Here is a 13,151-nt window from a genome sequence, read left to right as displayed (position 1 = left end):
AGTCTATGTGAGAACTTAAAACAATTTACAAATGCAAATTTCAATTTCAAACTTAATATAAAAGTCATACATTTACAGTACACAGGGGGAATGGGAGGGGGCAGACAACCACTAGGTGATGAGGAGTGTTGCTGCTTTATAGCTGACATATTTATGTTTACTATTGTTCTATCTTGTGTTTTTTTATTGTTGGCTTTTGGATCTGGGTTGGATTTTACTATCTTGCCTGTAGATTTATAATGCTGATCTCTGAGTATTTACTTTATATTATGTAGTGGTTTATTATCACTGTTACTTTTGTTATCTTCAGTGTTATTTTTTACCATTTATGAAGAATAGATATGTAAACTAAGAAAATATGGAGAAGGGGTGTGATTTAATCAGTCTTGTGACTTCTTCCCACTCGCATTTGAACATGGAAAATCGATGTTAGGTGGGTGCGCTTTGTTGAATTATGCTTGTTTTGCTTTATTTTTGTTGTATGTTTATTACTGTTATTTGTTTTGTTTTTAAAAGTTATTTTTCATGTTCAAATAAACTCAAAATCAATACCACAGTTTTCATTTTTGGAGACATACTCCTGATTTTGTGAAAACGCATGATTTTAGAAGGTCTTACCCCTCTCAGAAGCACCCAAATATGCTTTATGGCCTGATAAGAGCGGTGCAAGAGATGCTTAATGTGTTATTTGAGAAACTGTCATTCAAAAAAAATGCATTTTATTGTTTTGTTTATTTATTTATTTTTAGCACATATGACTGCAAACTCCAGGATAACGAGTGCTTGATGACAATGATAATTTGAGTGAGACCATTTTCTATTTCTGACATGCAGCTGCAGACTGGCTCTTCAGAGGCCCGTAATTACTTTTAACTTTGAGGGGTTTCATTGCTTGCTTGTATAGTCATGGCACACATTTTCCAATCACTGCTCCTTTGCTTAATGAATGACAGAGGCCATGTAAAAAGGTAGTGTTTCCAAATCATTCATGTGGAGGCACATTGGAAATAATAGCAATTATACTTGACAAAACGCTGCAACTAATAGCTCCAAAGGCATTCACCAGCATAATCACGTGGATTTGTGTGTGAATACTGTGAGATGATGTCGTGGAGCTACCACAGAAAAACACTTTTTTTACTCAGCAAGGTTATTTTAAAAATCAATGCTGATAATTTGTGTCAGTTGAAACTTAAACCTTAATATTGTAAATTAATATACTGTATACTACTACTTTATAATACATTTAAAAAAAAAAACACATCAAGCATCATTGTACGGTATTGTGACATATGTTTCAAAGAGTATATTTTATTTTAACTTTGTCGCTAACAATTTCTGGATGAATCAGTAAAATAAAATCCATCCATTTATTTTTTATTTTTATAGTGCTGGTGCTCATCAGGGTCTTGGGTACGATAGAGCCTATTACAGATGAGTTTGGGCAAGGCGGGGTACACCCAAGACTGAACACCAGCCAAGTCACTGAGGGTTAGGCTCCCTAAAATGTGGAATTGATTCACTGAGCACTTTGTGTTGCTTCTGTGTATGCATGCTTGCACCTTAATCGCCTGGACTATTGCACCACCAAGTGTAAGAAAAAGATCATGACTACAACTACTGTATTTCTATATGCAGGATGGATGTGGCTGGATGCACACACAAACAATACAGTTTATACATATATATATATATATATTAGGGCTTTCAAAGTTAACACAGATTAATCACACTATTAATTTTGACAGCGGATGGTTATGTTAAAGGTAGCACAGGTTGTGTTTGACCCTGGCAAAGTGTCCTTGAGCAAGATACTGAACCCCTATTTGCTCCTAATGCTGCGTCATCAGTAGGTAAAATGAGGACACAATGTTAACGCACTTTGAGTACCTAAGGTAGAAAGGCGCTATGTAAGTCAAATGAATATATGTCATATTTTTATTTTTACTATACCTTTCATTTCACATGAATTTGTGAAATTGTGAACGTTGCAGTACCTGAGCAACTTTTAAGTCAGAAAAAGAAGAGAGAAGAATCCAAACAAAAAAGGGTACAAAGACAGTGTGAACGCCCTGGTTTGTATTTTTAATCATTTCAACATAACACATTACAACTCAAATGTCATACACTGTACTGTACAATAAGTCAATAGTTTTGTTGTTGTGATCATCATGTCTTTGGATCAACCAATATACAACTCTGTCACTTTTACATTGCAGCAACTGATTGCATGTGAGATATGTTACACAAAAAAAAGCAAGACTTATTGCTTATTGATATTTCTTCCTTTCTCCCAAGCACATCATTGAAATAGTAATCTGTGTAGCTGTATGACATCCGGTAAGCAAATACACCTGTTTCACCTTTCTTTGTTCCAGAGGTGGCTGTCAGCAAGTGATAAAAATAAAATGATCTATGCCAACAAACACAAAAAAGGCTGGAATGCACAACTTTAACATTAAACTAAAAATAAAGAAAACTACATTTGGATGTTGTCTATCAGACAGTACCCAGTTATTTTTTTTAGTTGAAAGCAAAGAGAAGGGACAGAAAGCATGAATTAAAAAAAAAAAAAAAAAAAACAACAGCAAAAAAAGTTGTCGTTTTTTGCATACACCTGCTAGCAAAGAGGAAGTGTGAGGATAAGTGCATCCCTAGCAGTAGCAGGTGCAGCTTGAGGTCATGCAACCAAACGTCAAGTCAAAGAACACAACAGCATCACTGAAACTTAAGAGTCATGACAGAGAATAGCTCCACTACCCTTTATAAGTTATGTGCTATATAGATTAGGGATGTTCAATACAAATTGCCTGGCGCTGCGGCACTACTTTTACATGTGACAATAACCAATTCACTTTAAGTGCTCCCCCCTCCTTTTTTCTTTTTTTGTTTCTGAGCACTTCACATGAAACAGTATGCTGTTGTGTTCTTGTAGTACTTGCCTAGAGAATTAGATCGGGCATATTAATGAGAGGTTTATTTGTATAGTCGGGGATGAGGAGGAAGGGGTGTAGGAAAAGGGGGCTTTAATGCAATAAAGGTTATTAGTGAAAAGTCTATCAAAAATACTGTTACTCTTTTTTTGAGAAGAGAAATACACAAAGCTGATAAAAGTCTACACATTATGCTAATGGCACATACATATACAAGTTCAATACAAAATTTAAAAACCATATGAACATATAAGCTGAAACTTTAAAAGGAAAAAAATACTCTTATTTTCAAAAAGGTTGAAAGTGCTAGAACTCAGATTAGCTCACAGAAACCCAGGGAGGACAAACTTAATACATGCCAAAAGCTTTTCATTTCTTTACTTCTTTATAAAAGGCTTTTTTAACCTTTAGGAATATTTGTTACAAAAATAAATCATGTTCAATTTGATTGCTACAACATTTGTCGTAAGCCAAAAGAGTTTTTCTTAGAAACAACCTTTTATTGAATCAAACTACAGAATCAATTTAGAATCTTGCTTTATTTTTTTCCCCCTTAAGACATCTTGTCTTAAATACTCAAAAAGGTGCCGTCAGCTAATTTGTTTAGGGTCAATAAACCACATCATGACTCATTTACAAGAGCCAGTTTTAAAATAAGTACTTTGCAGGGGGGTAAAAAAAAAAAAAAAAAGTACAAAAATACACTTCAATCCGATGTTGAGTGATAAAATCATTCAAGGGATGATCTGGTTATAAGTGTGTGTTTATTTTGACACATTGATCAGCTGCGAGCAGCCAGGTGCTTTCATCTCCTACACTAAAAATGTAGGACAGCACGCAGCAACTTATGACAAGCGATTGTGCAAACGTGTAGTTTCTTCTCCCCAGGTTTTGGTAAGAAAAATAAAAATGAGGTGATGTGTTGTGTTTTTTTCTCTCGAGGTCCTTTGTACAAACAGACAATAACAACAATATCAACATACAAGACAAAAAAAAAAAAAAAAAGCAATACCCCGCCATTGTTTTAGACCCTTTTTCTTTGACTCCACTAAGCAGCCGAGAGAGAGGGAGGATGGGTTGGGGGCTGAGGTTTGAGGGGCTGATGTACACTTTGTCAGTTCGGGTTGGTTGTGCATCCTTCTGTCCATTTTGCAACAACAAAACAAACAAACAAACAAAAAGAGAACATCTAGTGGTCTACAGTTGTCCGCAACTGTAGCTACAAGCAGCAATATGTATTTTACTTTTTATGTGCTATGTTTTTTGTATGTTATTAATTAACAGCTCAACATCCTGAACTTGGCGTGGCTTTCTTGTAGCTCGTTGCACGAACTTGGCCACAGCTTTAAATGAACATACATATGGTGGACAAAGGATTTTTTGTGAGTTTATCAATACATGATAAAAAAGTCATTGTACTTATCCTATGTGATACTTTGTGGAAGCGCCTTTTGCTTTAATGACTTATTTATAGGAGCCTATCAGCATGACACATCTTCACCAGTTGTAAGAGGCGGATGAAACCATTTTTTTTTTATTTTGGATGTAAGCTTTGGCTTGTTGCCATGGTGAAAGATGACATTTCTGTATTGTTTTGATGAAGAAAAAAAAAAACATCCATATCCGGCTTTAAAAAAAACAAAAAAAAAACAAATTAACTGCTAGATCTCCCAAAACGTGGGTAAATGGGTTAAGTCTAATTTTGGTTAAATTTGGACACTACTGAAAAAAGTATGCTTAGTCTAAAACAGGGATTCAAACAAATTTTTGTTGCAGGCTACATTGTAATTATATTTTCACTCAGAGGACTGTTGACTCTGAACCCATATGATGGCTTCATATTACAACATACTGTATACCAGTCCTCAAATTGGGGGAGGCCGTGTGATGCTGCCGCATGGAACATGTTTTGTTTTTACTTCTTTTGTGTGTGTGTGTGTGTGTGTGTGTGTGTGTACTAGAATAAAGTGTCATTGCACATCCAATGCAGTAGGTGGCAGTGGTGCTCTCATTGTCAGAGATTGTGCAAGGAATATGCCTCTGCAGAAGTATACTTACAACAATTTTACTGACAATGGATTCTATTTATAGTTGGGTTCGTAGTAGTGGTGTCTCTTCCTGGAAGCACGGCTGTATAAACAACATATTGATAGATAATTAGTTCTGCAATCAAAATCATCTGGTCCACTATTACTCTATTTTAAAAGGGAGATTGTAAAAAAAATGCTTGCAATATATCATTGTTAAATGTGACGTCAATTTGCAATTTTGGCATTTTAGCAAGAAACATGAAATTGACCAGCACAACATGATTTGATTTCGCGGGCCGGATAAAATGATGTGGCTGGCCCAATCTGGCCCCCGGGCTTTGAGTTTGATATCTGTGGCCTAATACATCTGCAGTAGAAGAGTATGTCCACAGTGAAACATTGTGATGTCAGCATCATGCTTTGGGGTGTTTTGTTTTTCTTCAAGGTGGGAGCACTTATGAGCACTTCTAAATAGTAGTCAATTTTGATAGAAGATTGGACAAATATTGCCTGGTCAAGATGTGCCACCCTGGAATACTTGATCCATAAAGACTGTCATTAAAGAAAAATATGCTAAAACAAACTTGATTCCACCCATCCACTCACAAATGTTTCCAAGCTTTCATTTCTATTTCTTTTTGTTATCATGGTCTTAAACCATACTTTCTATATCCACTATATATGACCTTTTGAGGTGCTGGGTTAACTTTGGGCTCAGGTTCCTATAGGCTGGCGGTGAACAGGGTGGAAAATAGCTTCATTAAATAGCTGTCCGTACAACGACCTACGATCACGCTTAGTAGGCCGTCCATGTCAGCATTCGTATTGATGCATTCTAGCTAGCTCAAACCCTAAGTGATGATTAAGCCACAACAGCTTGCTATAAATATGGTGACATCCACAGTTGGGATTTCACAATGCTAACTCAAGTAAATGTGAAGGTATTGACTGGATGTGACAGAAAGCTAAAAGGAAAAAGCTAATACTTCAGCCATTGTTTGATCAAAGATACACACAAATGTAAACCTGCCAGACATCCAAAAAGAAGAACGTCATCACTTTGTTTAACTCACTAAAATACACATTTACTGAGATAAAAGTATTTATGATAATCATTTATGAGATATTTCGTACACTGCAATAACATTCTTTAAAACACTTTTTCCTCATCTGTCACTGTAACTCTTTTAGTTTTAAGCATTCACATATGTCAGGGATTCTCATGACATCTTTTCGGAAGAGAACCTCAAGAGGCCGATTTTATGCGACGTGACCTCATGAGAATTTAGTCAGAAAGCGTACAAAAAAGTCAAGCAGGATTTTACGTTTGAACGGACTCCGAGTGATTAAAAACAAATCGCATGTCGTCCAGCGACAGACCAGACATGCCGCTGTGCTGTAAAGGATCTTTTGCCAATAAAAGTGTCATATTTTGGAATTTGTGTTAGGAGGATATGAAATGTCAAAACATCAGTTTTTCACTTTCCATACAAATTCCTACTAAATTCTCGCAAGAACAAGCTTGTTTTATGGGCTAGTCACTCCACAAGAAGCCCTTCAGGATGAAGCTTGGAAGGAAGGATAGCCTGTATAAAGGAACCTAAGTGGATTCTGGGTGTTACAACCTCAACAGAATCATGAGGGAGGAAACAAAACAGATTACTAAAGATGAAGTGCCTTCTGCTAAAATAAAAAAGTGCTTCTCTTGAGGAAAAGTTTTCAAAAAACCAGTATTGTTTTTAAACCAACACTTTTCACATTTCTTTCTCTTTTTTCTCCTTTAAAACGCCACATGCTTTTTCTGATTTCTGATTCAAACGTGACTAAAACGGATGCCAAGCAATACTAGGGCCATCCGTCAAATTTCTAATATGTGGGGGGGAAAACATTTTTTTAACAAATGGGAGAACGTTTGAGGTAAATTGTGGACTACATAGCTCTTTTTTCCCTCTCAAGATGAGACGTTCTGTCATGGTTCTGGGGAAAGAAAAATTAAGTAAAACAAAAATATCCACTTCAAACTATATATTTTTTCTGGGTCACAACAAGATCGTCACTAAACTTTGATATATTTGTTCTATTGCTTTAGAAAGTTAGCAGTACCATGCCCTTTGGCCTACTGATTCTGCCTGCTACACTACTAAACATGGGGATGCAAATATAAGGGGACATAAATGGCAATGGAAGAAAAAAAAAAGGGTTAATACATAATTAAAACTATAGGAGAAATGGAAAATAAATCCCAAATAAAAGCTGCTTCCTTTTCTTTTTCACCCAATTTTTCCACAAAGGGCCTATTTCCTTTTAGGGATTAATTAAAAACTTTTGTGAGCTTACATTTAAGGCATCTAAGTGTTTTTTTTTAAAGGGTAAGTCAACCCTAAAATTTTCTTTACAATAATACTCAATGTTGTATATGCCCCCGTAGTCTAAACACAGCATTCTGATTAATATTGCGTTTGTGGAATATGAGTTAAGCGGCAAAATCCACCATTGTTTATCCATCATGGGGAGCCATTTTGCCACTTGCTGTCGAGTGATAACATTACAGTTGCTCAGGGCGCAGGTAATGACCAATCACAGATCAGCTTCAGAAAACAGGGGATCCGTGTGATTGGTCGTTAACTGAGCACTGAGCAACTGTGATGTAATTTTCAGTCGACCACAGGTGGCAAAATGGCTGCCTCCTGAAATGGATAAAAACGGCTGGATTTTGCTGCTTAACTCACAAGCACAATATTAATCTGAATACCGTGTTGTGGTGGCGCCTTAAATATATTATTGTAAATAAAAATTTGGGATCCCTTCAAATTCAAATTATACTCAGTGTGTATGTTTTAATCTATCTTTAAAACTCTCATTGAAAGGCCTGGTGGAAGCGAGGGAGTGTGGTGGTACTAAGGCTGGAGCTGAATACTGGTGGAAGTGGGTGCAGGGGTCCAAGTCCCAGACCCCCGCTGGAGCTCTGATGCTCCTGAGGTTGTGGTTGCAAAGAGGTAAGAGGCGCCATGGAGGCTGCTGCGGCGGCGGCGGCTGCGGCGTGAGGCTCGGCAGCGTGCAGAGATGAGGAGGAGGAGGAGGTCGCAGACGAGGTGTAGCCCATCACCAGTCCTCCCGTGCTCATGGGGGCGCTGTAGGGAGGGAGGTTGAGCGGGAGGAAGCCCAGCAAGTGGGAGAAGTCCATGTTAGCAGCAGACAGAGACTCGGCGATCACCGCGGGACTCTTGGACAGCAGGGGATCCCCGCACAGTTCCTCCGCCAGGCCAGCAGGAGGCTCCAGTCCATCCTTAGTGGGGGAAACAGCAGCGTGAGGCTCCGCGGAGGGAAGCGGGCCTGGCAAGCCACTCTGCAGATCCATGAGGAAGCTCTCCATCTCCACCTTCAAGGGTTTGTCCAGCAGGTATGAGGTAGATCCCAGCTGGTATTTGGGGGCTTGCTGGGAATGGTGCTGCTGCTGGGGGACCGGGGGCTGGTGGTGGGGTGGGGGCGCCGGAGGGGAATGGTGGTGATGGTGGTGGTGGTGATGGTGGTGGTGATGATGGGAGTGTGGGTGCAGGGATCCAGTGGACTCCATGTGACAACCCATACCCACAGATAAGGGCGAGGACATGAGTGGGGCATGAGGATGGCTCACCCCAGAGTTCGACATGGCCTGCAGGTGGTGGGGATTGTATACGCCCATGGGAAAGGGGGACCCGCTTGGGAAGGGCTTGCCCATCATGGGGTCCTTATTAGGAGCCACACTGCACATCATGGGGCTAAGCTCCTCCTTCACAGAGCAAGGAGGTGACCCTGAGGCAAGGAGGCCCAGCATATCCGGAGGCTCAGTCTTGATCTTTAACAGCTCCTGCGAGTGGCTCTTCTTCACGTGTCGCGTCAGGTGGTCCTTCCTGCCGAAGCGCTGGGCGCAGTACTGGCACAGGAAGTCCTTTCGGCCGGTGTGCACCACCATGTGTCGCCGCACGTCCTTCCGCGTGTAGAATCGGCGATCGCAGTGGTCGCACGGGTGTTTCTTCTCCTTGGCCCCGCCGGAAGATTTCCCCGAGTGGCTCTTGAGGTGCTCCAGCAGGACGGGCGTGCTCTCGTACCTCTGCAAGCAAACTTTACAGGTGAGGTCCCCCGCTGTGGCTGAGTGCATGGCCACGTGGCGCTTGTAGCCCAGCTTGGTGTTGTAGGGCTTGCCGCACTCCTCACACTTGAAGGCCTCCTTGTTGGGGTCATGGGTTTGCAGGTGGTTCTTCAGGTGGTCCTTCCGATGGAACATTTTTTCACAGAATGAGCACTGGTGGGTCTTCTGTGGTGAGTGTGTGGCCATATGCCTGCAAAGGAGGACCATAAGGGATTAGCAGGTTACAAGAGAATGTGTTTACCACTTAAGTGCAGTACACGTCAAAAGTTTGGACACACCTTGTCACGCAATGCATTTCTTTTTTTTTTCATCACTACACATTGTAGATTCTCACTGAAGGCATCAAAAATATGAATGAACATATGTGTAGTTATCAACTTAAAAAAAAATCCCTTGTTGAGCTTCAAGTGTAGTCACTTGAAATGGTTTTCCAACAGTATTGAAGGAGTTCCCAGTGGTGAGAATGCCAAGAAAGTGAAAGCAGTAATCAGGAAAAAGGGTGGCTATTTTGATGAAACTAGAATTTTAAACATGTTTTTTCACTTTAATTGTTAAGTACATAAATCCACAAGTGTTCATTCTAAGTTTTGATGCCTTCAGTGAGAATCTAGAATGTAAACAGCAATTAGAATCAAGCACACATATTAAATAAGATGTGTGTGTGTCCCAACTTTTGTCCTGTGCTGTATATGACATTCAGCCTCATTCCCCACAACTGTATAAATGCCCAATTTTTTATGGACTGTTCACATTACAAAAACAAATGCGACTTCAATGTGAATGCAACGCGCCCGACTCGCATGCGCAAAGAGCACACATCGAGTGATGTGCACCCAAAACAAACGACATCACGTTGCAGAGTTTACGGAAATAAATAGGGCACCAATTTGACGCAACGTTTTCCCTCCAGCCAAGCCGCCGAGGCAAGTGACCTGTATCAGTGCCATATGCAAATTGAGCTATGTCAACGCGCGACTACTGATTGGTGGGCTGGTTTACTCCTTTCGCGGACGTGTTAGGAGTTGGATTCATGTGTCTTGCCTGCATAAATTATGCAAATTAAGCTGTGCGAACGACCACTCCCGATTGGTGGACTGTTTTCACGCTCGCTCATGTTTGGCTGCTGTCCTTGGCTTCCTCGAGCGTAAGTGTTTACACCCAGAGCAGAAACCCTTCAAACTCAGTTTTTCCCATCGCATAACGCCAGAGTAGCGAAGTTGGAAGAGGTAGAAATATTTTGAGGAAAGAGGGGAGACTCTTCGATATTTTCATTTTCATGGAAGATAACGTTGCGTCATTGACGTGTGTGATGAACCGTCTGCAAGGCTAAATTTCGCCACAAATGTCTGTCTGTATGTATGTATGTTATGTTTCAAGTGTGATTAAATTAAAGACAAATAAAAAGTTAACACTGTTACTCAAAACAGCTTTGTATATATTCACAGACGTATCACTAGTCTCCCTTCCAAGCACTCTCTGCCGCCCGCGCAGCGTCTTTTGATGACATATGCGGATGAGTGTTCACAGTGCAGACGCATCGCATACATATCCGATTTATATCCACATATGAGGTCTGGTGTGGAAAAATCGGAACTGTACCATTCACACTGCATGAAAAAAAAATCTGATACTTTTTCATATACTTGAATTGAGCTGCAGTATGAACGCAGCTTTAGTCAAGCTATTCCTGAATCTTAAATTGGCAACTCGAGTCAGGTCACGTGATCTATGCTATTCTGTTTGTATATTGTGACTTTGACCTGTCAAGCGGTGGGTGATAAAGGCTGAGTACCTGAAAAGTTTGTATTTGGAGCTGAAGGCCTTAGGGCAGTGTGGCTGTGAGCAGTGGAAGGGTTTCTCTCCCGCGTGACTCAAGGCGTGGAGCCGAAGCTTCTCCTGAGAGGCAAACAGAGCCCCGCACACCAAACACTCGTTCCCTCGCCCCACCTCTTCTTCCCCTTCTTCTCTCTCTCGCCCCCTTTCTCGCTCTGTGCGTGGCAGCGGGCCGGCGCTCCCAAACAACTTGACGGCGGTCCGTCGTCCCTCTTCCTCCGGCGTCAGTGCGGTAATACGGTGTGAGGCATCGGCGGCAGCAGCTGCCATGGCAGCCCTAGAGTGCCGCTGCCATGAAAATCTACTTGAGGCTCCCCTGCCTGGTGGACTCGATGTCGGAAGCTGAAGGGCCGGCAGGCGGGTGGGTGACGAAGTGGCGGTTCAGTAGAAGCTTGAGTCAAACATCGAGATGAACGAGAATCTGCAATGGGACATAAGGAAAATTGCTAGTCTGCATCCTGACCGCTGCCGAGGTGCCCTTGAGCAACACAACAAACCCCTCTTACACTAGACTGAATTTGCCTTCGGGAATTACAACTTGTGTCCAACCATCCATTTTCTATGCTGCTTATCCTCATTAGTGTCGTTGTGGGTGTGCTGGAGCTAATCCCAACTGACTTTGGGTGAGAGGCAAGGTACATCCTGGCCTCGACGCCAGGAAATCATAGATGACTTGTGTAACAAATTAAACATTTAAATTGCGTGCAAGACGCACACAATACACAATATACTGTATACTCATTCAATTTTCTTTTTTCCTAACTAATAGATGGTATCATGGTAATTTCTGGACTATAAGGCGCACTTGACTATAGACCGCGCTATCTTAATTTGGGGAATACGCGAGTTTGTTACACATATAAGCCACACCCGACTATACGCCGCAAGTGTTTTATTGTTACCGCTATTTTCTTTTCCATAATGAGGGCACAAATTGTCTCTCTCTCATTCTGTCTCTCCTATTTTATTTGGGGTCACTTGGTTTGTTTTTCTCTGCCTGATGCTTTTGCGCTTCCTTTGTAGTGCGCCCCATTGTGATCTGATGGATAAGCCGCACCTTTGTATTAGCTGCAGGGTCGAATACAAGTGAAAAAAGTAGCGGCTTATAGTCCAGAAATTACTGTGTGTGTATGTGTATGTGTATGTATATATATATATATATATATATATATATATATATATATATATATATATATATATATATATATATATATATATAATCTTAATTCCATCCACTAAAACACCTCTACCCAAAAACAGTGGTACGTTGACTTACAAGCACATAGCTCAGTTTACGCTTATATCAAATCATTAATCAATTATCCAAATCAAATTTAGTCCATAACATTGAACATATTTTTTAATTGTATTATATAAAAAAAACATATTGATACATAAGAGATTGTAAAGAAATAAACTGGCTTTATAAATTGTAATTACTGTACATATTATGTAGTGTAAGTGTCGCAAGTAAGCACCGGCAGATATGGCTCTCCTTGCCCACATGCCAGGGCATTACATTAAATTAGATTACAGTAAATCGAGGCACCACTATAGATGCCTCTCTCCACCCAATAGAAAAAAACCCCTAAGAGTAGCTGTAATCTGTAAAAAGTTTATCGATGCTATTGTTCACGCATACGGTAGGCTCTAAATGGTTAACCATTTAATCCTAATCCTAATAAATCCCATTTACATTCCATTACTGGTAAACAGCAACGACTAGCATGTCATACAAAAACCTCTCAGATGTATTAAAGAAGAACAGCGATTAGCATCCAAGTACAAACCCAATTTCAAAAAAGTTGGGACACTATACAAATTGTGAATATAAACTGAATGCAATTATGTGGAAGTGCCAAATTTCAATATTTTGTTCAGAATAGAACATTGATGACAGGTCAAAAGTTTAAACTGAACAAATCTCAAAAAAGTTGGGACAGGTAGCAATAGCAGGCTGGAAAAGTCAATGCACTTATTTAAAAAAAACAGCTGGAAGACCAGTTACCACTATTAAGGTCCATTGGCAACTTGATTGGAGTATAAAAAGAGCTTCTCGGAGTGGCAGTGTCTCTCAGAAGCCAAGATGGGTAGAGAATCATCTATTCCTCCAATGTTGCGCAGACAGATAGTGGAGAAATATCAGGAAGGTGTTTACCAACGAAAAATTGCAAAAAGGTTGACGTAATCATCATCTACAGTGCATAACATCATCCAAAGATTCAG

General features: G+C 40.3%; 1 protein-coding gene across 1 annotated transcript in view; it reads right to left on the bottom strand.

The window, feature by feature from the left end:
* Positions 1 to 2,064: 2,064 nt before the first annotated feature.
* Positions 2,065 to 13,151, bottom strand: part of plagl2 (pleiomorphic adenoma gene-like 2) — a 61,350-nt gene continuing 50,263 nt past the window's right edge. The window contains exons 3-4 of the mRNA XM_077576018.1: positions 10,885 to 11,346; positions 2,065 to 9,282 (exon numbers count right to left, since the gene is read on the bottom strand). Of these exons, the coding sequence (XP_077432144.1) occupies positions 7,821 to 9,282; positions 10,885 to 11,195 (1,773 nt within the window). The 5' untranslated portion in view covers positions 11,196 to 11,346 and the 3' untranslated portion in view covers positions 2,065 to 7,820. The remainder of the gene's footprint in view (positions 9,283 to 10,884; positions 11,347 to 13,151) is intronic.

This window comes from Vanacampus margaritifer, chromosome 1, assembly GCF_051991255.1.
Source record: "Vanacampus margaritifer isolate UIUO_Vmar chromosome 1, RoL_Vmar_1.0, whole genome shotgun sequence".
NCBI lineage: Eukaryota > Metazoa > Chordata > Actinopteri > Syngnathiformes > Syngnathidae > Vanacampus > Vanacampus margaritifer.
The sequence above is the reverse complement of the archived record's forward strand: the minus strand, read 5'-3'. Positions and strand labels throughout refer to the sequence as shown.